Here is a 26,626-nt window from a genome sequence, read left to right as displayed (position 1 = left end):
GAGATCATTGGGGCTTGCTTTCAGGTATGGGGGCATAAGATTGCACCCTTTGGTTCCTGGGGTTAGAGGGGAAAACCTTCCATGAATATCCCACTCTCCATTCTGTAGAGACCTCACCAACTGTAGACCCAAGGATGGGGGTGCTGCCCTGAAAGTAGATGTGTGTCTTGTGTGCTTGCATGCTTTTGTGTTCTGCTGTAGAAAAATTCTGTGTGTGTCGCATTGCCAACTGATCAGAACAAAGCAACCTGCCTGTTCTTATGCCTTTAACAGCTACTTGATAGCTGCAAAAATCAGTAAGCGGAGCTTTTCTGAATGGGGAGATGAATAGTTTGCCTGCTTAATACTTGCAAATCAAGCAACAATTAAAGGCGATTAAAGTTGACAATCCTGTTTTGTGTCCGTGTGTATATGTATGTGTGTGTTTACTATAAATGCAGGAACTCAAGATGCCTTTGTGCTTCCTAATATCACATGAACCCACAACTGAACAAGCTTTACAATATGGGAGAGGAGAGGGAAGGCAAAATTATTCTCACTATAGCATTTTGGGAACTTACTTTGGAAAGAATTTTTTTTTTAAGTACTTTAACTGGTAGATCAAACCAATTTGTTTTTGTGCTTTTAATGAAGTAGAGATGAATAACGCAAGTATCTTTTCCCACTAGAAAAGGATTCTAGCCAGCTTGTAATTCACTGATTTCATTGTGAAAATGTGATTAACGGGGGGAGCGCAAGATTGAGCGATCTTACGGGTGTGGAGCAGCTTTTTGGAGCAGTAACTGCTCAAATCCAGCTCCCCACCTTTCTCTCTCCCTCCCGGCTGGGATTCAGTTCCTGCCCTGGTTACATTGGGCTCACCTTCCAAAGGTGAGAGGCAAAAGGTCTGGGGGGCAATTTCTTCTCTCACGTCTCCTCTCTCACCCTCAGAAATTGTTCGTGCCATGACTTACGTGATCAACCAGGGGATGGCCATGTACTGGGGGACCTCTCGCTGGAGTGCAATGGAAATCATGGTAAATTCTGGCATGGCGGAGAGGCGGGTGCAAACCGAACTGATGCATGTTTTCTCAGAAGCAGTGGCGTTGCGGTCCAGGGTTGTGAGGGGTTTGGGAGACCCGTTCCTAGGTCGCCTGCCTCCAGCATCTGAGAGCCATCCAATCAGCATGAAAGGCCAGCTTTTTGGCCACCGAGAAGGAGCCTTCTCGCCCTTTGTGCTGATTGGAGGCAATAGGAGTGAAAGGAGGCGGGTCACCCGCTGAGGACGGGCTCCCGGGCCACTCTGGAGAAGGTGTGCAAGAAGATCACTGAGTTGTTTTGTATGATCCAAAGCTAAGCTTTTAGAAATACAATGAAAATACAAGGTGCCTCTGTCCCAAGAGGAGGCTGTGCTACTTCTGTTACGTACAATGGGACTTCAGGGCAGGCACAACTTAAGTCGCTCCAGCAGAAGATACTGGAGCGCTCGATACATTTGCCTGTGTACATGCACAGAAAACAGAAGATCTATGTGAAGATCTGCAGTGATCTTTGCAATGCATCCCTAATTATCACTTACCGTATAAGGTGGTTGTATAATCGTGGGGGCAGGACGCAGGTGGCGCTGTGGGTTAAAGCACAGAGCCTAGGACTTGCCGATCAGAAGGTCGGCGGTTTGAATCCCCACGACGGGGTGAGCTCCCGTTGCTCGGTCCCTGCCCCTGCCAACCTAGCAGTTCGAAAGCACATCAAAGTGCAAGTAGATAAATAGGTACCACTCTGGCGGGAAGGTAAACGGCATTTCCACGTGCTGCTCTGGTTCACCAGAGCGGCTTAGTCATGCTGGCCACATGACCCGGAAGCTGTACGCCGGCTCCCTCGGCCAGTAAAGCGAGATGAGCGCCGCAACCTCAGAGTCGGCCACGACTGGACCTAATGGTCAGGGGTCCCTTTACCTTTACCTAATTGTGGGGGGGGGGGCTGGCTGTGACTCTCCCTACAGGGACCCTGCACTTCTCAATTCACCACCAGAAGCAAGTCCGCCCTGCAAGACTGATTACTTTTGCCTCCCTCCCCTAAACCAGGAGGCGTATTCCGTGGCACGGCAATTCAACCTCATCCCACCTGTGTGCGAACAGGCAGAGTACCACATGTTCCAGCGGGAAAAGGTGGAGACGCAGCTGCCAGAGCTCTACCACAAGATTGGTATGGAGGCAGGCGGGAGAGGGCTGGGCCAGGGAGCCCTTTTTTAGCCCAGGGGCCACATTCCCTTCTGGGCAAGCTTCGGAGGGCCACGTGTCCCAGTGGTGGGCAGGGCCAGTGTCGAAAACAGAGCTGAGTGGCTAATATAAATTTCCCCTTTGTTTTTCTCCCTATCTTCCCCGATAAAACGACTTTGGGCACAAACCAGCACAGTAGGAGGTGTGGTTTGGGGGGCATTCTGAGGGCTAGGCAGAGAGGCCTTGAGGTCTGTGTACAGGAGAAGGGATTATAAGGACCAATGGAGACAAATTGTTGGGAGAGGCTGGGGCGACCAGGAACCAGAAGATAGAGAGGGATCTTCAGACTGGATATGGAATATGAGGAACGTGTTTCTGGAGGCGCAGCAGGTAGAAGCAAGATGATCCCTTGGAAGTATAAGCCCAGATTCAGGGTACAATTCAGCGTGAGGCATATTGGAAGTTTACGGAGAGTGACCTTTGGAGCAGATAAGATTAATATGTGCACTAATCTGCTGACTTTTCTCAGCATGGGGTGGCGTTAAAGGACTTTTGCAATGCAAAGTAAACCCGGAAGAGCTGTGATTTAGGACGGCCTGTGGCTATTATTTCAGTGAATCTTGTGTACAGTGATAGGAAGAGGTGGGGGATGTTATTTGTTTTCCCCTTCTCTTTACCTGACCTGACTTGTTTTCTTGCTAGGAGTGGGAGCCATCACCTGGTCCCCGCTGTCTTGTGGACTTATCACAGGGAAATATGAGGAGCGGGTGCCTGAAAACTGCCGTGCCGCCATGAAGGTACCGTCTCCCTTGCTTTTGCTGAGGCCTTCCGCCTCCCAACTTCAGCTGAACCTCGCACTGTCGACATCACACACAGCCCTTAAATCAGGGAAGACAGGCCTGTGGAGACCTCCAGATGCTTCTGGACTACAACTCCCATCATCCCTGACTGCTGACCATTCTGCCAGTTCTGATGGGAGTTGTAGTCCAACAACGTCTGGAGGACATCAGGTTAACGACAACCAGTTCGGAACTCACAGCTCACAAGCCTTGATCCTGACTGCCCTACAACTGTAGTTGTTTACTGGGCCCACAAGACCTGCTGTTACTTTCAAACACTGGGAATACAGAATACAGAAGTCCTGGGTCTCAGATTACGCGCACTGGCAATGCTCCAAGAAACCAAACACTTCCCTTCTTCTTCCCAAACATAAATCAATTTGTTGCTGATGTCTCAGAGATACTTGAAACTATCCTCACCAAAACACCAGGGCCTCGTCCAGACGTCCTCCTTATTGTGCATTCATGATTATTTGTGTTCATGATGCTATCAGGGCGGTTACACAAACTCCTGTTTCCAATAGTAGATAGGTAGCCGTGTTGGTCTGCCATAGTCAAAATAAAAAAAATTCCTTCCAGTAGCACCTTAAAGACCAACTAAGTTAGTTCTTGGTATAGGCTTTCGTGTGCATGCACACTTCTTCAGGTATCTGAAGAAGTGTGCATGCACACGAAAGCTCATACCAAGAACTAACTTAGTTGGTCTTTAAGGTGCTACTGGAAGGAATTTTTTTATCCTGTTTCCAAGACTGTTTGTGCCTACAAAGGTTTCGGAGCAGGCATACTGTTCATGTCCTGCTGAGATCCTGTAGCTTCATATACCACAAATGTTTCAGGGCAGGAGGGAAGGGGGTGTTGTCCCACTTTTTTTGGCATCATAGCACAACATTGGGGAAACATTGCAGAACAACTAATAAAGTGCAATGATGCTTCAACGATCCATTATGAACCCACCCCTAAGGCACTATTCTGTTTTTTTAAAAAATGATATTAAGTTTTCAAAGGAAAAAAGTTACATAAGTAAAAAAACTAGGCGAAAAGACAACAATAAAAATAAAAGAAAAAAGGAAAAAAAGAAAAATACAAAATACAGAAAAAGAAAAAAAACATTTAAAAAAGAAAAAAAACACATCAATCTTTCCATATCATATATTCATATCCTTGCTTGCCTGACCTCCTCACACCTCCCTTTTTTTGTATTCCAGTTCAGTTAGTTAATTCAGCAGTTTCTTTCCCTCTTTATTTTTATCTTAATCCTTTAACTTAATATAATATAACTTTGAGTTCTCACCTGTTATTAATCCATTTTTCATACACCTTTAAAACATTGCTGCTTAAACCACTTAACTTCATTCTAAGGCACTATTCTTGTGTCAGTGGCACCTGCTGCAAAATTACCTTCCCCCCGCAAAAAAAAATCAATCTGGAGGGGTCCTAAATCCTTTGCTGGCTGCTCAGCACATCCCTAAGGGCAGCTTTGCAAGTTCACAACCTCCATCCTTGCCTGCCAGTGGCTCACCGCCATGCTGTGCGTTGGCTATGATTCCTGCATTACTGGGGATTGGACTGGACGACCCTTTAGGTCCCTCCCGAGACGACAGTTCTCTGATTCTGTGCCTCTGCGCCTGTTTCCTTTGCTCCTCGCACCCTCCAGGGGTACCACTGGCTGAAGGAGAAATTGCAGAGTGAAGATGGGAAGAAGCAGCAGGCCAAAGTGAAGGAACTCCACCCGATCGCAGAGCGCCTGGGATGCACAGTGGCGCAGCTGGCCATTGGTGAGGGAGTAGCGGAGCGTCTGTGTGTCTGTGTTGGTCAGGGCAGGCCTCAGAAGCAGCTGCACATCTGGGGCAGGCTGCATTCCAGATCCTGCCTCAGAGGTGGGAAAGTTACCGTATTTTTTGCTCTATAAGACTCACTTTTCCCCTCTTAAAAAGTAAGGGGAAATGTGTGTGCGTCTTATGGAGCGAAGGCAGGCTGCGCAGCTATCCCAGAAGCCAGAACAGCAAGAGGGATTGCTGCTTTCACTGCGCAGCGATCTCTCTTGCTGTTCTGGCTTCTGGGATTCAGAATATTTTTTTTCTTGTTTCCCTCCTCCAAAAACTAGGTGCGTCTTATGGTCTGGTGTGTCTTATAGAGCGAAAAATACGGTACATAGCTCTGGGGTGGGAGAGATTGCCTTCCCTGAAACCTTGGAGAGCCACCGACTGTCGTTGTAGACCACCCTCCCCCAAGCTGAGGCCTTCCAGATGTTTTGTACTACAGTCTGGGGGCTGTAGTCTGAAACATCTGGAAAGCCCCCGGTTGCAGGAAGTTGGTGTGGACAACACCAAGCTAGGAGGACCCCTGTGGCATATCTCAGCATAAGGCAGCTACCTTTGTTAGCCATAGAGCTAAAAGGAGATGTGCTACTTAGGCCAAAGGTGGCAATGTGAGCTCTTCCGATTCAGCAGCTAAGAGAAGTAGGTTAGAAATCAGGAGGCGGTTTCCAGCTGCAAGAGGCGTGTGGCATCCTGGAATAACCTCTTGAAAAGGAGAAAAGGAGATGCCTTTGCCCAAGACCAATGTAGAGCCCTGCTGCACAATTGGCTTCCTGGTGCTTCAGCCGTGGCCCACGGGAATAGAGAAGGTCGCCCTCGTATTTTGTCTGTTCCCCAAGTTAGAGGACTAGAATGTGGGGCATCAGCGATGCAGCAGCTGAGACTGGGAGCTTATCCAGGTGCTGGAGACTCCCGTCTTCCCTAGCTTTCAGCCAGGCCCTGATCTAGGGTTGTGCTCCCCCCTACTCGCAAGTAGCCACACATGCAGTTAGTCAGGCACTTTGGCAGTGGCCCTGAATCTCATGTCTAGTTTGCCACCTCTTCTACTCCTGTTGCCCTGAGGCTGATTAGGGTGGTCCGAGAGCGAGCCCACCAGGCAGCTGGTGAGGAGACCTCCAGTCCTGGGGCAGAGATGGCCAGATCCTGCAGCTCTTCAGGGTCTTGCTGTCCTTCCGAGATTGGTTCCAGGGCTGGGCAGAGCTGAGCCCTGACACTCGGCAGCCCCATGTGGTTTCTCTCTTAGCCAGGGCCAGTGTGCATGAAGATGGGCCTAATTCAAGTTTACCCCGGGGAGGTTTTAGCAGCCAGGTTGGTGCCTTAACTCCACCCAGATTCCTCTGCAGTTGTTGGGTGACCAAGCAGCCCTTTGCTCCCTGCCCGCCTCTTCCCCGGCCCTTTTGTTTTCTTCCAGGGTGGCAAGTTTTTAGACGGCTCTCCTTATTTGATTTCTCTTGTCTCCTCTTCACCTCAGCCTGGTGCCTCCGCTCTGAAGGCGTCAGCTCTGTCCTTCTCGGGGTCTCCAGCACCGAACAGCTCATTGAGAACTTGGGGTCCATCCAGGTAAGGAGAAGGAACAAGGGTGCAAAGTCTGGCATAAAGGATGCAAAACCTTCCCCCGTCTGTGCGCATTTATATCTTGTCCTGTCCTGAAGCTTCATGAGAGCATGAACAAATATTCATCCAGGCCAGGAGGGGGGAACCTTTTTCAGACCAAGGGCCACATTGCCTTCTGGGCAAGCTTCCGAGGGCCACCTGTCCCTGTGGTGGGCAGGGCCAGGAGCAAAAGGCAGAGGGTAGAGCAATGGGTGCAAATTTCACCTCTGTACACTCGCCTTCATTATACACCTTTAGGCGCCAGATGAAAACATTCCTCTACAACCAGGCCTTTGGCTGATGAACATCCAGTGCCCTTTTAAATGAGTTGTGGAAGGGTGGGGATTATTGGTTTCTTGTTTTTCTTATGCATCTTACATTTTTAATATTGTGTTTTTATGTTGCAGAACACCCTGAGATCTATGGATTCAGGGTGGTATACAAATAATAATAATAATAATAATAATAATAATAATAATAATAATAGTTTTTGCATACACTCACACACCCGTCTCTGTCCTATATCTAGGGAAGCATGAGGCAGGCACTATCAAGAATTCAAGGACACCCCCCCCCCCAAAAAAAAAAGAGCGAGTGCAGAGCAGGTCTGGTAGAGGTGTGGCTGGGGGGAATCTGGGGGGCCAGATAGAGAAGTCTGGAGGGCCACATCTCTCTCACACACACACACCCCACCAAGACCTGAGATTCTTCAGCCCTGATCTGGTTGTATTTTAAATCATTGTGACCTGCTCTGGGATCTTAGGGTGAAGGGAAGGTAATAAAATAAAACCTCATCCTGGGTTTTTGGAGGTGTTCCATAGAGCCATCCTGCCTAATAGCCATTGACAGACCTCTTCTCCTTCATGAATTCCTCTCGTCTCCACTTAAAAACAATCTAAGCACAGTGGTTATACGATGTCCGCTGTTCATTGAGCAATTGCCACCCCACACACTTCCCAGCATATTTTCTTGCCAGTTTCCTTACCGCAAAAAGCCTGTGGTTTCTTGTTTGGGTGCGTTTTTAACTGCACAACCCAAATTTGCGGGTTTATGATCGAATCCCACCCACAAAGTCACCATGGTCTGGAAGTGGCATTGAAAGAGGAAGAAAATAATTACTTCTAGATTTTCTCCACATCATGCATGCCAGCTTGGTGGCTTTACAATTTCCATTTCAAATTTTAAAAAAGAAACGTGGCAAAAAGGTAGGTGGAGAGCAGGAACAACTATATATAATAGAGAAAAGTGATCGTGAGTGGAAATGGATATTTATTTACTTTTTTTAAAACCCTCAAAGAAAAAAGTGGTGGTTAAAAAGGGGGTGGAAAGAAAAGCCAGGGCGCTAGAGAGGGTTGCACAGAGAGGAAAACTGGGACACCCTGCAGCTCTTTTTAAAATCCAGGTTTCCCATGGCCTTTGACAGACATATGAGCCATCTTATCGAATTGCTGGCCCACTCTATTTCCCTATTTATTTTGAAAGCTTACATCCCTCCTCATTTTCAAAAGAACTTCAGCTAGCAGAATAAAATCACAGTGATAATTTTAAACAACCTAGAATGGGACTCGGCTACATTGGCAAAGAAAAAAACGCTTTATATGCCTTGTCTATGCATTCTAATGCTCTGACACCAGATGGCGCTGTGGAGTTCCGTTTTTGCTAACCCGATTTCTCATACAAAGTTTGCAACGTATTTTAACTGCCACTATGGCGGAAGCCTTTCCTCCTCAGTCATGCAGCCCCTCTCTTTCTCTCTCCGCAGGTTCTGACTCAGCTGACGCCCCAGGTCGTCCAGGAAATTGATGCGCTCCTGGGCAACAAGCCCAATGCAAAAAAAGAGTCCCGGGCGTAGGGACACGTTGGCGCCCGGGACGTTGCACACTGTTGTCCCAAAGGACTGCATTGCCTCCTGCTCCTCTTCTGGGGGGGCTCCTGGCCCCACCTACCTACCCCTCCCTGCCCCACATGCTCTCCCACCAGCTGCCGCCTCTCAACTTGGCGGGGGTGGGCAAGGAGGAGCCGCTTTGCGCATGAGAACCAAATAACCGTATACTTCCACGGCGGGCGAAGTGGGAGGGCGCCGGCGGGTTAGCGCCTGCCCCCCAAAGCCGCCTGCTTAGATTACAGTACAAATAATAAGGCATGAGCAACCCAGCTATGGGATCGGCGGGGAAGAGGCACCGCCGCCTCCCGCTAGCGCCGGAACTGCCGGCCGCTTTGCCTCTCTCTTTCCCATATCAATGCGCCTGGTTTTTAAACATGGGGCGGGCACAGCGCAACGAGGCAAAATGGGGGGAGTGGGTGAAACAAGCACACAGCTGGTGTATGATAGCAATTGAGCATCCTTAGTGCATATTTACCCCCGCCGACCAAAGTCCCGCGTAGCGTTATGAGTCACTCCATTTACTTTACTTTACTTTTCTCCTCAGCATCTTGTGCTTTTGTTGGGGGGCAACCCACTAGCATCATTTGTGGGTTTTATGATGTTTTGAGGGACCGCAGAGGAGCCACCTTGGGGACGACCCAGTGGGAAGTCCTCTCGGCTAAATGAATGGGAGCTGCGCATGAGCGGGAGGGGCGCCATTTTGGATTTCCTGCCTCAGGCACCAAGATGTCTTAGTCCGGCCTTGTGTGAAGGCCCCAGTGAGGACACATCTCAGATAGCCCCTGTCTCTGGTGGGGATATTGGGAAGGGACAGTCCCCTTCACCCCAATTCTTCAAATTTAACCTTTCTAGAGTCCTTTTTCGGATACAAATATCAGCTTTCTTCCCCTACCCATCTTTTATTTCCACTCACCCTACCCCCTCAAAACCCCCCACGTAAATTATTGCCTTGCCTCTCCAACACAACCTCCTCCCTTCACCGGCTTTCCATTCCTAAACATTTAAGGTTTATCCCCCAGGGGAAATAAAACAAATCCCACATTTTGAGGACAGTGGGGCTAGGACTTTTTGAAAGACAAATTTGTCAGTTCATGTGCTTAACGTGGCCTAGTCATGGATTATTTTTTAAAAGGGAATAAGGTTTCTGCAGTGCAAAATCGTTGCCAGAGCCTGTTCCCCCTTCCCCACCGAGTGGAGACTGGTGAGCGTTCATCTCCATGGCAGGATTACGTTCCTCCATTTTGGGGGGCTAAGAAAGCCCAAAATTCATGGTTGTCGGGCGGATCAGCCCTTTGGGCAAGCGAAAGCCATTTTGCCCACAAGCTCCACTCAGCTTCTCTGAACAATGTTCCTCGGATGTATCTCCCCCTGCCCCAAAGCGTAATTCATAATGTCTTTATTTGGTTTCGCCTAATCCTTTATCTAATTTGCAGCTATTCTCCTCACTGAATGCCATTACAAATTCCCCCCTGTTACTTTTGGCAGGAAAGCAAAATTGGCTCCCTTCCTGCTCCTCAGGAGCAGCAGAAGCAGATGGCTGAGAAGAGAGAGAGAGAACAAAAAAGACATTTCTCTCTCCTTCCCCCTCAGTTTCCCTCTGTGGTTTTTCATTTTGCCGTGAATTTCCTCCCCAGAGGCCGACACCACCGAACCTTCCCATTTTGTTACGGAGGTGGAGGCTGCCTTATCACTTTGGTTCTGACTTAATCTCTCTTTCTTTCTCTCTCTCTCTCTTTCTTTTTTTGCATTTCATTTTTTAAAACAGAATTCCATATTCACCCTCCTCTAGGGAAAGAGCCATCTCTTCTTAAAGCAATAATATATTGGGGAAAAGCGTCCTCAGGGTCAAAGGGTCACCTTGGGGCAGTGGGGAGAGAGGAAGGCTAGCAACCGAGTCCCCCCCCCCGAACCCCCTTGCTCCCGGGGAGCCCCGTGGCACCCTATTTTTTGCACAACTCATTGCTTTGAATCTGCTGCGCTTCCAGGGCAGGGTCACTGACACCTGCCCCCCTCGCACTGGCTGCAAAATTATACGATGCTGTATATATATATATATATACATATATTTTCTCTGTCGAGAATGAGTCTGCTTCGAGTTTTACTCTAGAGTAGCACTTCTGTCGCTTCCAGGAGTCTCTGCAGGGGGTTGGGGTGGGTCTGCAGGTCAGAACTGAGGCTGCTTGGGATTTCTAATAAGATGGCACCCATGCACACCACCCCTCTCGGTTCCCCAGATCATTCCTGAGCTTTATTTATTGCATTGTTTCCACGAGGGACAGCTCGGCCGGTAGAGCGCGAGACTCTTAATCTCAGGGTCCCGGGTTCGGGTCCCACGTTGGGCGAAAGATTCCTGCATTGCATGGGGTTAGACTAGATGACCCTCATGCTCCCAATCTCCAATTCTATTATTTATGTCACACCTGTTTTTCTCCAGGGAGCTGGAGGTGGTTTATGTGGGTCTCCTCCCCTTCCTCATTTAATCCCCACAGCAATGGAGGTTAGGCTGAGAGAAGGCAGCCCAAAGATCAACACCCTATAATCTTCATGACCGAGTGGGAATTTGAAACCTGGTCTCCCAGGTCCAAGTCTTTAACCACTATGTCACACTACAATCTTTAGAGGTTTTGAACATACATTGTTATATATTTATTTATACCCTGCCTTTTACCCCAACAGGGACTCGAGGCAACTTACAAATAAAATAAGAACAGCTAAAAACATTGGGGGGGGGTTAAATTAAAAACATCAATAGGAAACATTAATATAATTAAATATATGTATAATCTTTACATCGGCGGGCTCTCCTTCACTGGAGGTTTTTAAACAAGAGGTTGCATCGCTGACAGTCAGAGATTCTTTAGCTGTGGTTCCTGCATTTCAGGGGCTCGGACTGGATGACCCTGGGGCATAGCTGTCAACTTACAGATTTGAAAATAAGGGACCAGCAGCCTCAAAAATAAGGGATCAGCAGCCAAAATAAGGGATCAACAATTACTTTGATAAAATACATATTTTGTTGCATGCAAATGGCTTTAGATACCTATTAGGTCCATAAATTACCATATAGCATATATTCAACACCAAAAAAAAACAGCAACAGTTGACAAAGGACAGCTGGACATAGAAAGGGCCCCATTACCTTCAATAGCTTATTTAAGGGACATCATCAATAAGGGACAGCAGCAGGACGTGGCGCTGGGATAAGGGACTGTCCCGCCAAATAAGGGACACTTGACAGCTATGCCCCGGGGTTCCCTTTCCAACCCTACAATTTTTAAGGCTTTTAAGATTCTGTTTGTAGCCCAGATTTGTACCCCACAAAAGCTCAGGGCAAGGAATCTGTTTAGAAACTGCATAGGAAATGAAGTGGGGCTGGCAGGTGGGGAGACTGAATATATTCAATTTTTAGAAGAGATTTCCAAACTGACAGGCAGATATTTTTAAATGGCAAAAGGGGGTTCAGGTCAGTTTTGCCTGGGAGCTGGACTCCTGGGCTCCTGCCCCCAGATATGACTAGGTTGTACAAGGTGTTCCTCTGTGTGTGAATCTAGTAATATTTAGCCGCCTTTTGATAATGTTCTTTTGGATCCGTAAAGGGAAGGAGGCTAGGCAAGAAAGCCCTGAAAGATTTCAAAGCGCAGAGCTCGTTCCAAGGGAGAGCAGCTCCCTCTGCAGCACAGCAGAGGCACTGCAGGCCTGTGCACAAATTGCCCCTTTCCCCCTAAAGGAGAGAGAAAAGAGCTATTTCTACTGAAAAGCAGTCCCCCTGCAGAGACCACCTTGCAGGGATTTTTTAAAAAATGCTTGATATAAGTAGAATGGGCACGTGGCTTTCAAAGAGGGTTTTTTTTTGCCCCTTTTCTTCTTTTTTGGGTGTGTGTGTGTGTGTGTGTGTGTGTTTGGGCAGTGGGGTGGGGGCAGGGAGAGATATTTGAAATATTGAAATACTGAAATAAAGAATACATGAAGCGACAGACCTGGTCTCGCTTGGTGTTTTGTGATGCTTGTTCTTGTGATCGATGAGATGCTTTGAGAAGAGGATTTGGAAGGGGAATAAGACTCCACCGTTCAGCAATGTTCTGTCTTAAAATGCTCATATTGTCATGACAACAATCAGTCGCAGGCATCTGTACCTGGAAAACAGTGGGGGGGGGAGTGACAGAGATATCTCTGCCTGGTGTGATGAACCTTGAGTCCCTGGACTCCACTCTCCATCACTTATTTATTTAGTGAGCTTCATGGCTGAATGGGGATTTGAACCCAGGCCCTTCCCAGCTCCAAGTCCAACACTCCAGCCACTCGCTACACTATGCTGGATCTCATCCCCTGACCATTGAGCACGAGACTCTTAACCTCAGGGTCACGGGTTCAAGCCACACTTTGGGCCAACGTTTATTGCATTGCAGGGGGTATGGGTTAGATAATCCTTGCGATCCCTTCCAACTCTACAATTCTGTGAGTCTACCCACTGAGTTTGTGTGTCTGTGTTTGATAATGCACTGTTCTTAGGTCCACACTTTCTGACCTGGAAATGAAGCACAACAAACACTTGGCCAGACATTCGCCGTGTGGTGGGAGACGAGAGAATAGCACTCACCCTCGCTTGCATTGTTTTATTGTGTTTTTAATGTTTTGTTGGGAGCCGCCCAGAGTGGCTGGGGCAACCCAGTCACATGGGCATCATATAAATATTACAGTGGTACCCCGCAAAGACGAACGCCTCGCGAGACGAAAAACTCGCAAAATGAAAGGTTTTTTCGTTTTCGAGTTGCCTCGCAAGACGAATTTCCCTATGGGCTTGCTTCGCAAAACGAAGCTTGCCCCGGGGACAGCGGGTCTTCTCTTTTGAAGCAAGGGGCGGCGGGGAGAAGCGATCTTCTCCCCGCAGCCCCAGGTCCGGGGACAGCGGGAAGCGCTTCCCGCTGCCCCCGGACCTCTTTTGCTGCTCCGAAGCCGGGCGGGGGGGGGGGCGGGAACACTTTCTGAAGGCGGGCGGGGGGCGAAAGTCTTTGTCCCCCCTGCCTGCCTTCCCAGGGGCTTTTAAATCGCCCCGGACAGCGGAGAAGTCCTCCGCTGTCCCGGGGCGATTTTAAAATGCCGCCCGCCAGCATTTTAAGATCGCCTGGACAGCGGAGAAGTCCTCCGCTGTCCCGGGGTTTTTTAAAATGCTGGGGGTGGGAAGAAAAGCCCTTGTCCCCCCCCCCCCAGCCTTCAGAAGGCGGTTTCCCTAGGAACGCATTAATTGATTTTCAATGCATTCCTATGGGAAACCGTGCATCGCAAGACGAAAAACTCGCAAGACGAAGAGACTTGCGGAACGAATTAATTTCGTCTTGCGAGGCACCACTGTATTATATCATCATCATCATCCTAGTCTCTGCTACAGTAAGCTTCGTTCCAAGGAAGCAGGACCCTGCTCAGAGATCAGGGTAGTAAAGGTAAAGGGACCCCTGACCATTAGGTCCAGTCGTGGCCGACTCTGGGGTTGCGACGCTCATTTCGCTTTATTGGCCAAGGGAGCCGGCGTACAGCTTCCGTGTCATGTGGCCAGCAGAACTAAGCCGCTTCTGGCGAACAGAGCAGCGCACAGAAACGCCGTTTACCTTCCCGCTGGAGTGGTACCTATTTATCTACTTGCAAGTGATGTGCTTTTGAACTGCTAGGTTGGCAAGAGCAGGGACCGAGCAACGGGAGCTCACCCCGTCGCGGGGATTCAAACCGCCGACCTTCCAATCGGCAAGCCCTAGGCTCTGGTTTAACCCACAGCGCCACCCGCATCCCAGAGATCAGGGTAGCATGCAACAAAATGTACATGTTTGAAACTCTTAATCATGGGTTAGAGCCCCAGAATGGGCAAAATATTCCTGCACTGCAAGGGGCTGACCCTTGGTGACTCTTCCAGCTCTACAATCCTATGACTCCTATGAAACCTAATGTGTGAGGAAGCTGCCTTAACCATTGCTGGATCCATGCCTGTGCTGCCTGGTAGCTCCTTTACAAGGTTTCAAGCAGGCATGGATCCCAATAATAGTTCTGCTCTGTTTTGCCTTGGCCAGACCCCACCTGGAGTTCCGTGTCCAGTTCTGGACACCCTAGTTTCAGAAGGATGTTGACAAGAAGGAAGGTGGGCAGAAGAGGATGACCAGGATGTTGAAGGGTCTGGAAACCAAAGACTTATCAGGAACAGCTGAGGGATCTGGGTATGTTTAGCCTGGAAGAGAGGAAATACGATAGCTGCCTTCGCATCTCTAGTTGTTTTCTGCTGCTCCAGAGGGTAGGACCTGGACCGAAGAATTCATATGACATTCAAAGGAAATTATGCCACAGTGGCACAAAGCTTAGTCACCTCCCATTTGGATTACTGTAGTGCGCTCTACATGGGGCTGCCTTTGAAACGTGCTCAGAAACTTCAGCTGGCTCAAAGGGCTGCAGCCTGATTGTTGACTGGGACTGGTTCTAGCGAGCAGGCCATTCCCTTGCTAGAACATTTCCACTGGTGTTTCCGGGCACAACTCAAAGTGCTGGCTATGACCAATAAAGCGCTATATGGCTTAGGTCCCAACTACTGTATCTGAAAGTCCGTCTTCCCTCATATGCACCTGCCCAGGCTCTGAGATCTTGTGTCAATGCTGCCACCTCCACAGGGATGCTTGGTGGGGGCACAGGAGAGGGTCTTCTCGGTGGTGGCTGCTCCCAGGCAACTTTGGAACTCCCTGCCTAGAGAGGCCAGACTGGCTCCCTCCTTGCTGTCCTTGAGCCAGCAGGAGGAGACTTTCCTGTTCCCACAGGCTTTTGGGAACAGACTGCTTTTAATGAAAGGTCTGACGCTGTGCTGTGTTTATTGTAATTATTTGTTACGGTTTTAATAGATTTTTAAATGTATATATATATATATAGTTTTAGTGTTTGTTTACAATGATTGGGTTTTCCCCCTATGTTTGTAGCTGTTCTTATTTTTATCCGTAAGCCACCTTGAGTCCCTGTCGGGCAAAAAGGCGGGGTGCAATTAAATGATTAATAAGAAACATTAGGAAGAACTTTCTGACGGTAAGAGCTGTTCAGCAGTGGAATGGGTCCCCCGGAAGGTCATGGACTCCCCTTCCTTGGAAGTTTTCAAACAGAGGCTTGGTGCCCCTCTCTCAGGAATTCTTGAGTTGTGGTTCCTGATTTGCAGGGGGCTGGACTGATTTGCAGGGGGCTGGACTGGTACCTTCCAACTGCACAGTTCTATGATTCTACAGAGGTGCTGTTAGCTCACAAAGCAGTGAGCTACAGCTCTTTGTCCCTGGATCTTGGAGGTGAAACTCTGCCTTGGGGAGCACAACCATGTTCATGCTGTGATAAGTCCTTCAAACATTTACCAAGTGGCGTTGGTCCATGTCCATGTGCCGCGGTATCCTGGGGGAACCGGTGCTTCCTCTCAGCTGCGCAATTACATTATTCAAGAGGAAATAGCTTATCAGTTACCTTCTCTGTTATTAGCCGAGAGATTGGCGAGTCACAAACCCAAGCGCCTTCGGCACATGAGAAGTTTCACCGCTGCTGCCAGCACGAGGTGCAGGCTGAAACAGGAGCACCGCAGTCTGAGGAGGGAGAATCTTTGCATCAACTCTCATGAAAAACACACAGTAAAAGGTGCCCGTCTTTTTAGATCTATGGCCATTCTCATGATGGGGAGAGTTGAGCCCATCAAGCATATACATCGTGCTTCCTGTGTGGTTTCCTTTTCACCAGGGCAAGGCAAACGATGGAAATTGCAACATGAGTTGTCAAGCCGCTTGCATTGTTGGAAGGAGCAGGCGGCGCCTACAATTACCAGGCTTATGAGCATCCCTCGCCAAGAAAGCAAGAGGCACGCATTAGGCTACGCTCCTGTCATAGATTAAGCCGGTGTCGTTTATGGCAGTGTTTCCCAACCTTTTTTGGGCAAAGGCACACTTGTTTCATGAAAAAAATCTCGAGGCACACCACCATTACAGCCCCGTGACGTCAGCGCGCAGCGTCACGCCGGGAGGGACATGAATTGCTAGCAAATTACATAATCACCTCCTTGAGGGCTGGCTCATCTTCTCCGAAGGCAGAACGGGAGGGAGGGAGGGAACCCCAGGGGTCATCTAGTGATGGCGCCCCAATCGAAAATTTGACTTTTAAAAAAATTGTTTTCGAATTTTTTACTTTTTCCCGCGGCACACCAGGCAACATCTCGCAGCACACTAGTGTGCCGCGGAACAGTGGTTGGGAAACACTGGTTTATAGGACCCCCTCGAGCGAGCAAGCTGATCCCAGTTACATAGTTTTCTTAATCTGATTTCTTCGCCTGAAGAATTCAGTATAGGGTTGTGTTACCGGAAAAATCCGAGGGCTCCCTTGGACAAAAGCAAAGACACCAACCACGATAACTTGGAGCAAAACAGCAGCCTGTAGGCTTGGCCTTTATTGAACTGTTGCAACAGGGTGTTCCCCTCACTTGCAGGAGAGAGGAAAGACCCAGAAAGATGGTGTGCCAGACCTTATAAAAACTTTTGAAATTCCTATCCTCTAGCTCAAGCCCACCCCCAGAAACATCATGCATACATTACAGAAAGGAGGGGTTGGCATCAATCATACATTACAGAGAGGAGGGGTTGAGGGAGGAGTTGGTGGTAACCTGAGTGTCCTGTCACCTGGCTGGTTCCTCCTTTCCCCCTGCCCATGAGTCACCTCCAGGAGACAAAGGGGAGTTGGCAGTTCCCTGCCCCCAGAGGGAAGATCTGATCATTGTCCTTTGTTTCAGTCCATGCTGAATCCACTCCCATATGCAAGTTCTTTGTGATCCTGATTGTCTTCTGTCTGGGATCATCAGGGTTGACATAGCAGCTGGGCAGGGCTCCTGTGGATGTGCTGGGATGGTGAAGGGATTATGGCTGACCAGAACCAAGCCACCCCCCTTTGATAGTCCTTGTCATATGGAGTAAAATAAAAATGGAACAGTGCAAATCCGATGTATGGTTGATTTTTCTATGAGTTTATAACAGAAATGTGGCGTATGTAATGTGTGAGTGTGAGTGTGTGTGAAGTTTGTACAAACAGAATGATTGGGGTGGGGGGGTTCCTGCTACAGTTGTAACGTCTGATTGCTTCATCAGTTAGATTAAAAATGCTTTGGGTCAACTGAGGTGTCCTTTAATCAGGTGTGTGTGTGTGTGTGTGTGTGTGTGTGCACACACGCGCATCACACATGGAGTGGGCCCTGCAACAAAGTGTTGCAGTGTGAAGTGCTTCTGTTCAGGGTTCCAAGTACTCCACCACTACCACCCCGACAGCAGTTTGTGCCCATTGAACATGCTTAGTCTTCATATCAATGGGCAACTCACTCTTCCATCCCCAGTACAGTGGTACCTCGGGGTAAGTACTTAATTCGTTCCGGAGGTCCGTTCTTAACCTGAAACTGTTCTTAACCTGAAGATGCACCACTTTAGCTAATGGAGCCTCCAGCTGCCGCTGCGCCACCGGAGCATGATTTCTTTTCTCATCCTGAAGCAAAGTTCTTAACCTGAAGCACTATTTCTGGGTTAGCGGAGTCTGTAACCTGAAGCGTATGTAGCCCGAGGTACCACTGTAATGTCTAAAAATAGCTTTGCAGCGTGAACGAGGAAGTGACATAGCCACTCAACATGATTTCCATAGCCCAGCCATATCTGTATATATATGTGTTGGTCCCGGGGGGGAAGGTACTAATACCGTATCCGAAGTTCAGTCCAGAGTCACTAGCAGGGTAGACGATCACTAGATGAGACGCGAGGTCCGAAATAGGGAGCCGGGGGGGGGGGGGAAGGAACGCTGGTAGGGCAGCAGCAGGAAGCCAGGCGGGTAACAGGAACACTGGTAGAGCAGAAGCAGGGAGCCAGGCGGGGAACAGGAACACTGGTGGGTCAGCAGCGGGCAGCCGGGCGAGGAACAGGAACACCGGAGAGTCAGGAGCAGGAAGCCGGGCGAGGAACAGGCACACCGGGAGTGCAGATCTAGGTCTGGGTAAAGCAGGTACTCCACAACAACGTTGCTCCCGCAACCTGGGACCGGGCTGCCTGACCTTTATCTTCTTCTAAGGCCGGGGGCGGTCCCGGCCCCCAGGAGCCCCGCCTCTCCTGGCCTTAAGGCGAGCACTCCTCCTGGGAGAGACCAGTTCCCTTCGCCTCTCTGCCCTAAGCCTCTGCAGTTCAGGAGAGGCCGAAGGGTTACTGGGCCCCGGGGGAGGCTCACCTGTAGCCACTGAGTCTTCCAGCACCTCTGGGGCCAGAATGGTCTCACCTGGTGCCTGCCCCTGAGGATCTGGCACAGGTGCCGGCTCCTCAGCATCTAGGCCTTGCCCCAGTTCAGCCGGCCCTGGAGGCGGGGACTCCTGTGCTGGCTGGGATTCCTCCGGTTCACTCTCAGACTCGGAATCCCAGGCCATCACAATATATGCTTTCACTCATAAGAGTTGGACGGGACTCCGAGGGTCATCTAGTCCAACCCCCTGCAATGTGGCAATCTCAACTAAAGAATCCATGACAAGTGGCCATCCAAACTCTCCTTAGGAGAGTCCACCGCCTTCCCAGGGAGTCTGTTCCACTGTCAAATGGCTCTTGCCATCAGAAATCTTAATACTGAAATAAAAAAATTGAGGTCTTATGTATATAATAAAGATTCATAAATGTACCAAGCAAACACGTACATAAATATATAAACCACATGTCTGGAGCAGCACAGGAAAACAGCCCTGGAACCATTTTGACTCCCAAGCTGACCAAATGATTTCTCTGCAAAGTCAAATGGAAAAGCTTCCCCATTGTCTTTTCCTTCACAAATCCTATCTTAAGGGTATGTCTGTGTATGAATAGGGTGAGCCTGTGACCTGGCTCAGGAACTAAGTATTTGTCATTACAAAAGACTGGCCAGGCTCCCCAGGGTATCCAATCAAGTAAGCATTAACAGGTAACTTGCCAGACAGGAGGTAAACAACGCGCTCAGATTTCTGCTGTAGACCGCTTCTTCTGTGATGTAGGTATGATGTTTCTGGGGTGGTCTTGGACTCCAAGGCAGGCAATTTAAAATGTCTATATAAGGGTGGACACACCTTGGTTCTGGGTCCTGCTCTTTTCCTGTGTGAGAAGGGAGCACCCTGTTGCAACAGTTCAATAAAGATCAGGCTTACGAGCTGCTTTGCTTCTCAGTATTCTCTGGTTGGCCTCTGTTCTTTTCTCCGACCGATGGAGAACCTACAAATGATTCTATAATGGCTCTTGTGACCCCCATAAGGGAATAAGGGCAGATTTTCGTTTATTACAATACTCTCCCAGCAGAGGTTCATGCCTTGCCTTGGGTAAATCTTCTGGGAAAGATAATCTCATTGTTGGGGTCTGGCCAGCCTGAACGCCACACTCTATAGTTCTCTTATCCTGCGAGGGATGGCACGAACTGGGGTTGGAGTGACTGACTCTGAGTGTGTGTGTGTGCAAGTGCAATATAGGCTAATAATACAGACCTGCTTTATAGGGTTGTTAGAAGGATTACAGAGGTAATGTACATGAAGCGTACAGAGCACTCAATAAATGGTAAAGATTGTTGTTGTTATCTTGGGATTAGCATGTACTGATTTGCCAAGCCAGAATTTATAACGCCACTCTCACTATTTAGAAAGAGGCTGACTCATGCAATCTGCAGCAGTGGCAGCTGCAGTTGGCAGCTCCCTGTCTCTTGGCTCCTGCCAATTCTCTCTCCGTATCCTTAAGTGAACGAATTGAATCAGTGGATTCACTCTGCAGCTGGGACTGAATCAAGAAAGCAGGAAGGGGAGGGCAAAGGAGGAAGCTTTGGAAAGCTGTGAGATCATGCAAGGAAGGCGAGGCGACAGCAGCAGCAAGCAGATCAGTGCTGGAAGGATGGCGAGGAATAAAGGCGAGGCCCTTTGAGGCCACGAGAATTGCACATCGCTGACCTAGTATCACACTTCAGGCTCTTGCAAGAATTTTGCAGGCTTGGCAGCAAACTCATTCTCCAAATGTGATTGCTTAATGTACCAAAACAGCATCATCCACGCTCACAAGAGGGGCATATATAAGCAGGGTCAGGCAAAGTCTAAAGCTTGCAGAAGTACAAAAAATATTGTAATGCCCAACCACAATCTCTGAGTGGTGAGAGACTGCAGGGGTTTAAGCGCTTTTCCAGGGATTGGTTTCCTTTGAATGAAGGTCACTCAGGGCATTGTCCAGATTGACAGCAAACCCACAACAATATTGAGGGGGCAGAAAAGATTAGAAGTGACGGGGGTGCAAGAAAAACAACACCCATATCAATGAAGAAAAAGTATGCTCAATGCCATGGTATGCAGGCTAACTGGAGGGGCAACAAATGGAATGGAGTATTCTGGAATAGGACGACTAGCTAATGGGGTGGGACGTGGGTGGCGCTGTGGGTTAAACTACAGAGCCTAGGGTTTGCCGATCAGAAGGTCAGCGTTTCGAATCCCCACGATGGGGTGAGCTCCTGTTGCTCGGTCTCTGCTCCTGCCAACCTAGCAGTTCGAAAGCACAAAGTGCAAGTAGATAAATAGGTACCGTACCGGCGTGGAGGTAAACGGCGTTTCCGTGTGCAGCTCTGGTTCGCCAGAAGCGGCTTAGTCATGCTGGCGACATGACCCGGAAGCTGTACGCCGGCTCCCTCGGCCAGTAAAGCCAGATGAGCGCTGCAACCCCAGAGTCGTCTGCGACTGGACCCAATGGTCAGGGGTCCCTTTACCTTTAGCTAATGGGGTGGGAACCTGAACAGGAGCACTCCTCACACTGCAACATTTTGTTGCAGGTCATATTAGTTACCTAAAGAACAGGAGTCAAAGGAGCAGACAGAAATCGAAAAATAGACCGTTTGAATTCCTGTGATCTGCTCCTTTCCCTTCATTGCACACCCCCAGTGTAAATGAGGGTGGAAAGTCGCAGAAATTTGTGGGACTGGATTTCTCCACTACAGTCTCAGATCTTTGCTGCAATATAACATTAATGTTCACAACCATCAAGCTAGGCTCTGGAGACTTCCATGAACCTGAAAGATAGCATATTTACTCTTTACTTCATCCTGACTGGTGTTTCATGCAGAGACAATTTTGTCAGACTCAGCCATTCCCAGCTATTTCAAATTCCCTTGTGATAGCCAGGTGTTGTCAGAGATCGTTGCAGCTGCCAAGAATGAAATTTGCATGAGCTTCTGTCCTCAACCGGTTTGATGGCTTCCTGTTTACCTGGGAGATGTTGCTTCTGCGGGCAAGGAAGGGAGTCATAACACCCAGATCCAATATCATTTCAAATGGGTCTGGAGAGGACCTCCAGTTGGGAACAGCTATGCCTCTGTGGCTGATCTGTACAGTGCCTAGTTGTTGTTTAGTCGTTTAGTCGTGTCCGACTCCTCGTGACCCCTGGACCAGAGCATGCCAGGCACTCCTGTCTTCCACTGCCTCAAACTCATGCCAGTAGCTTCGAGAACACTGTCCAGCCATCTCGTCCTCTTTCATCCCCTTCTCCTTGCACCCTCCATCTTTCCCAACATCAGGGTCTTTGCCAGGGAGTCTTCTCTTCTTATGAGGTGGCCAAAGTACTGGAGTCTCAGCTTCAGGATCTGTCCTTCCAGTGAGCACTCAGGGCTGATTTCCTTCAGAATGGAGAGGTTTGATCTTCTTGCAGTCCATGGAATTCTCAAGAGTCTCCTCCAGCACCATAATTCAAAAGCAGCAATTCTTCGGCCATCAGCCTACAGTGCCTAGTAAAAGCCCCCAAAAGAGTAGCTGACTGTTCATGAAATCAAGAGCAAGATTTACTGTGGCACCGGCTTTCATGGACTAGATCCCACTCTGTCAAATGCATAAACTGTTATCAGCAGACTGAGGGACCTAGGGTATGTTTAGCCTGGAAAGACTGAGAGGAGTTATCATAGCCATCTTCAAATATCCAAATACCTGTCACGTGGAAGATGGAGCAAGCATGTTTTCTCCTACTCTGGAGGGTAGGAGCCATGCCAATGGATTCAAGTTACGAGAAAGGAAAAGAACTTTCTGACAGCAAGAGCTGTTTGACAGTGGAATGGACTCCCTTGGAAAGTGGTGGACTCCTTGGAGGTTTTTAAGCAGAGGTTGGATGGCCATCTGTCATGGATGCTTTAGTTGAGAGTCCTGCATTGCAGGGGTCTGGACTGGATGTCCCTAGAGCCCCTTCCAACTCTACAGTTCTGTGATTCTAGCAAGCAGAATGTACACAGTGGGGACAAGCAGCTTTGAAATACAAGATGTACAGCTTGAGACATTTCCATGCAAAGCTCATGACTACAGTAATTGTTCACAATGCTAACTGGTGATAACCCAGTCTTCCTAGCTAGCTCTAAAGTGGTAGCGGAAACCCTGGTCTCAACTGAGCCCCAAACAAATAGAATCAAACTTGCAAATGAATTCTAGTTCAGTGTTAAAAATATAAACATTGGAAAAACCAAAGTAGATGGCTTTCCCCCCTCATAGTCCTTCCCCCTGACTCCTATTTGCCCTCTAGATCAGCATTTGCCAACTTGGAGCCCACTGGGTGTTTTGGACTACAGCTCCCATCAGTCCCAACTGGCATATGGCTAATAGGAGTTGTAGTCCAAAACACCTGAAGGCTGGTGAAAGCTGATGTAGATCATGAACGGTGCTGCCCAACAGGAATCATATCTCATAATTCACCAGCGCGAGCAAAGGATGTGGTTGTCAGCCTTGCCCTAACACCTCACGAGCCACGGGACCTTCTCAGCGAAGAAGGGAATGCTTGGGATGACTTATTCCACCTGGCATAGCTTTGTGATCACTCACCCACTCAAAAATGTTGCCTCACTCCAGCTTAGATGGTGGGAATGGGTGTTGTAGGAAAATGCCCTTTCTATACACTTTAACCGGGTGAGCCGATCCTTCTGCAAATGGCATTAGTAACAAAATTGGAGTCAATTGTGGGCAGAAAAGTAACGCCGCGCCACAAGGAAACGTGGCAGTGAAAACTGCCACAAATGAAGAGGCCTCTGACAGGTGAGCATATTTAAGAGGCCAGAAATTCCCTTGAACATCAACTAACTGCCATCAATCACAACCTCTACATACGGTATTTATTCCAGCTGTTGCTTTAAAGGGGAAAAAACTTTCTATGCTAATACTGTCAGTGAAGGGAGGTCAGAAGTGGGGTGTGGGGGTGGCTATGGGATGCAACTGAAGGGCAGGGTGATGCCCTCTCTATGCCACCGGGTCAGGACTAAGGCTGAGACTGAGACGGCTACATGTGTACGTGCATTGTTGCACAAGGTTAAAACCCTGAGGGTAATTTCTGGTTGAAGGCTCAGTCAACACACGGAGCAACCAGGAAACAGCTGCTATCTCCATACTTGGGGGCGAAAAAATTCAAATCCTGCTTTCTGCACTCCCCGGCAGGGAGAAGCTGGCACTGGGAGGCTTCCTGGATGGCCAGCCAAAGAACCGGAGCCCTGACCTCATCAGAAAGCTCTCCCTGCCAAGGCCCCAGACGGACACGCCAACAGGATGACTCATGCTCAGGCAATTGAGCAGGTTTTTGACACTCTTGGCCCTTAAGATACAACAGTCAGACCAATGCAAATTTAGCCCTCTCTATCATATCCTCTCTGAGAGCAGAGAACAGGACCCCGGTGGAGTCATCAGTCCTAGTATACACAGACCCAAAGCAAAATCTTGTTTGCCTTTCCAGTAAATCTTATTTGTCCAAGGCGAAAATTGGTTCAGGCAAGGGGGATTTCCGGCACTTGCGGTCAACAAACATTAAACTCTCCCATTACCTCAGAGGGTTTCCCCAACAAGATTTCACCAGCGCAGTGTCTCTGCCTACTGAACAGCACACAGTGCTTTAGTGCCAAAGAGCCAACCTGGACCCAATGCAGTGAGCAGTCCCCCCCCATCTTATTTAATATCTCCCTAGATACACATACACTGCTCCCCTCTCAGGAGTCCATCATCACCACCTCTCGGAGGCGGATAATCCCTTGAAGCAAAGAAATCACATCCTACTGGGAATTTAAGCATTAGCATATTTATAAGCTTTCATACACACATCACTGGCTGAGATAATGTTTCAACTGCTTTTAGAAAGTTTTAAGAGTGATTTTAGAATGCTTTTAAGATTGATGTGTTCTCTGCCCTGGGCTCCTTCGGGAGGAAGGGTGGAATAGAAGTTGAATAAGCAATAGTAACAATAACTAATATGCATATACAGTGCTATTTTTCTAGAAAGAGAGGTGCTGGGACTCACCAGGAATGCCTCCCTTGTCAATGGCACCCACCTGAGGTTGTGGTGAGTTTGGGCTGGAAAAAAAAGCCCAGTGCTCCATGGTTTGGAGGGACTGAAAATAGCAAAGGTGGTTGTGATTATTCTTCTGCCTGGCCTTCAGAAAACCTAGGGTCCCATTGTTGCAGGGAAACACCCCCCCATCATTCAGTTTGTACAAACACGACACACACACACTCACACAAATCAGCCATACATCGGACCTGTACCGTTCCACTTTTATTTTACACCATGAAGGAAGGACTACCAAAAGGGAGAAACTTGACACAAGGCAGTCATAATCCCCCAAGCTTACCAACACGTCCGCAGCGAGCCCTACCCGGTTGGCATGCCAACCTTGATGGTCAGAAGATCATTACACTCACAAAGGACCTGCATAGGGAAGTGGATTCAGTATGGACTGAAACAGAGGACAGTGACCAACCCTTCCCTCTGGGGGCAGGAAACAGTGAACTCCTCTTTGTCCTCAGGAATGTAATTATGGATGAGGGGGAAAGGAGGAATGGGACAGGTGACAAGACACTCAGGGTTACCACCACAACTCCTCCTCTTTGTGATGTGTCAATGCTGTAGTCATGATGTAGTCTTAGGGGTGTAGCATGGGGGATTAGTAGCTAATAAAAGTTGGGGTCTTCTTTTGTTCGGGGCTTCCATCTTGTTCCACCTTGTGGCAGGTGGGAGTCCTGTCATGACAGTCTTCAATAAAGACCAAGCATACTGGCTGCTGTTTTGCTCTGGTATTCCTGGCTGGTGTCCTAGTTTTTTTTTTGTCCAAGGGAGCCCTCAGATTTCTCCGTTAACACCATGCATGGCTGTACTTTGGCAGTGTTAGAAACTGGGATAGGAATCTAGGAGCCATGTGGCTCCTGGGGCCTAGGTTGCGGGCACCAAAACAAAATGTCTAGGCACCCTTGTTTTTTTTGCTGCCGTGCTACCAGACCGGGCACCCTGGGAGCAAAACAACAATAACAACAGTTATTGTTGTTGTCATTCTTCCTATTTTGCTGTCAGGCGAATCAGGTGGTCTGCAGGGTTGAACGGCAGCAAAAGATGCGAGTCTTTTGCTACCGCAGTGCCTAGCAAACCAGCTGACAGCAGCCCAGACATCTCCCAGTGCCAAAAGGCTGGTTGCTTGTCAAAAAGTGCTACTAGCCCCCGGCTAATTTCGAACACTGGTACTTCCTACCCACACGCATTATCCTCATAATCTGAGAGACAAGCAAGACTTCCTGATTCCGCAAGTCTCCCCAAACCTAACCCAACTATTTGCTATACATTCACCTGCCCCTCCATCCTCTTTCTTTTCCCACCCGTCCAGGCTGGGCAAATGCACGCCCACTATCAAGATCTGTCAGACTTCCTGGCATCCGAGACAGGGCCTTGGCATCAGAGGCACCAGATTTTTTGGGGGGCCCCCCTCAAAAAAGAAAGAAAGTACATATGGCCCTATCTTTGTTGAAATACTCGCTTTTTTATATATATAAAAAAACCTGACCTTTTAAAACATACAGTGGTACCTCAGGTTACATACGCTTCAGGATACATACGCTTCAGGTTACAGCCTCCGCTGACCCAGAAATAGTACCTTGGGTTAAGAACTTTGCTTCAGGATGAGAACAGAAATAGCGCGACGGCAGCGCGGCAGCAGCGGGAGGCCCCATTAGCTAAAGTGGTGCTTCAGGTTAAGAACAGTTTCAGGTTAAGAACGGACCTCTGGAACGAATTAAGTACATAACCAGAGGTACCACTGTATTTGTTTCAAACTGCGCTCTACTGAAAGTACCGTGAACCAGGTTTTAAACTGCTCTTTTTCACTTTCTAAAAAATGGATTGCCTTATTGATTTTTTTATTATAGCACAAACTAATTGTTCTGCCATCATCTATCCATACTTGTACATTTATAAATAAATCATTATGAATTTGAATGCATAATTCATATGCTGCCATAGCAATTCCTGT

At 48.5% G+C, this 26,626-nt stretch overlaps 1 protein-coding gene and 1 long non-coding RNA gene across 4 annotated transcripts in view; one reads left to right on the top strand and one right to left on the bottom strand.

Annotated features, from left to right (window-relative positions):
- Window positions 1-12,308, top strand: part of KCNAB3 (potassium voltage-gated channel subfamily A regulatory beta subunit 3) — a 34,734-nt gene extending 22,426 nt beyond the window's left edge. For both annotated transcript variants that reach the window (XM_082197776.1, XM_082197777.1), the window contains 6 exons: window positions 931-1,016; window positions 2,064-2,184; window positions 2,901-2,995; window positions 4,692-4,812; window positions 6,326-6,414; window positions 8,210-12,308. In XM_082197776.1, coding sequence (XP_082053902.1) covers window positions 931-1,016; window positions 2,064-2,184; window positions 2,901-2,995; window positions 4,692-4,812; window positions 6,326-6,414; window positions 8,210-8,299 — 602 coding nt within the window. In that variant the 3' untranslated portion in view covers window positions 8,300-12,308. The remainder of the gene's footprint in view (window positions 1-930; window positions 1,017-2,063; window positions 2,185-2,900; window positions 2,996-4,691; window positions 4,813-6,325; window positions 6,415-8,209) is intronic.
- Window positions 12,211-26,028, bottom strand: LOC309518145. Of its 2 annotated transcripts, XR_014213356.1 has the most exons (3): window positions 24,962-26,028; window positions 24,631-24,721; window positions 12,211-12,465 (listed from the first exon to the last, which is right to left on the bottom strand). It is a non-coding gene; the product is annotated as an uncharacterized lncRNA (long non-coding RNA). The 2 variants fall into 2 exon arrangements; XR_014213357.1 differs by lacking the exon at window positions 24,962-26,028 and having other exon boundaries at window positions 24,631-24,801.
- Window positions 26,029-26,626: the final 598 nt, after the last annotated feature.

Source organism: Podarcis vaucheri (genome assembly GCF_965113315.1).
Source record: "Podarcis vaucheri genome assembly, chromosome: 13".
Lineage (NCBI taxonomy): Eukaryota > Metazoa > Chordata > Lepidosauria > Squamata > Lacertidae > Podarcis > Podarcis vaucheri.
This window is presented reverse-complemented; position numbering and strand designations above follow the sequence as displayed.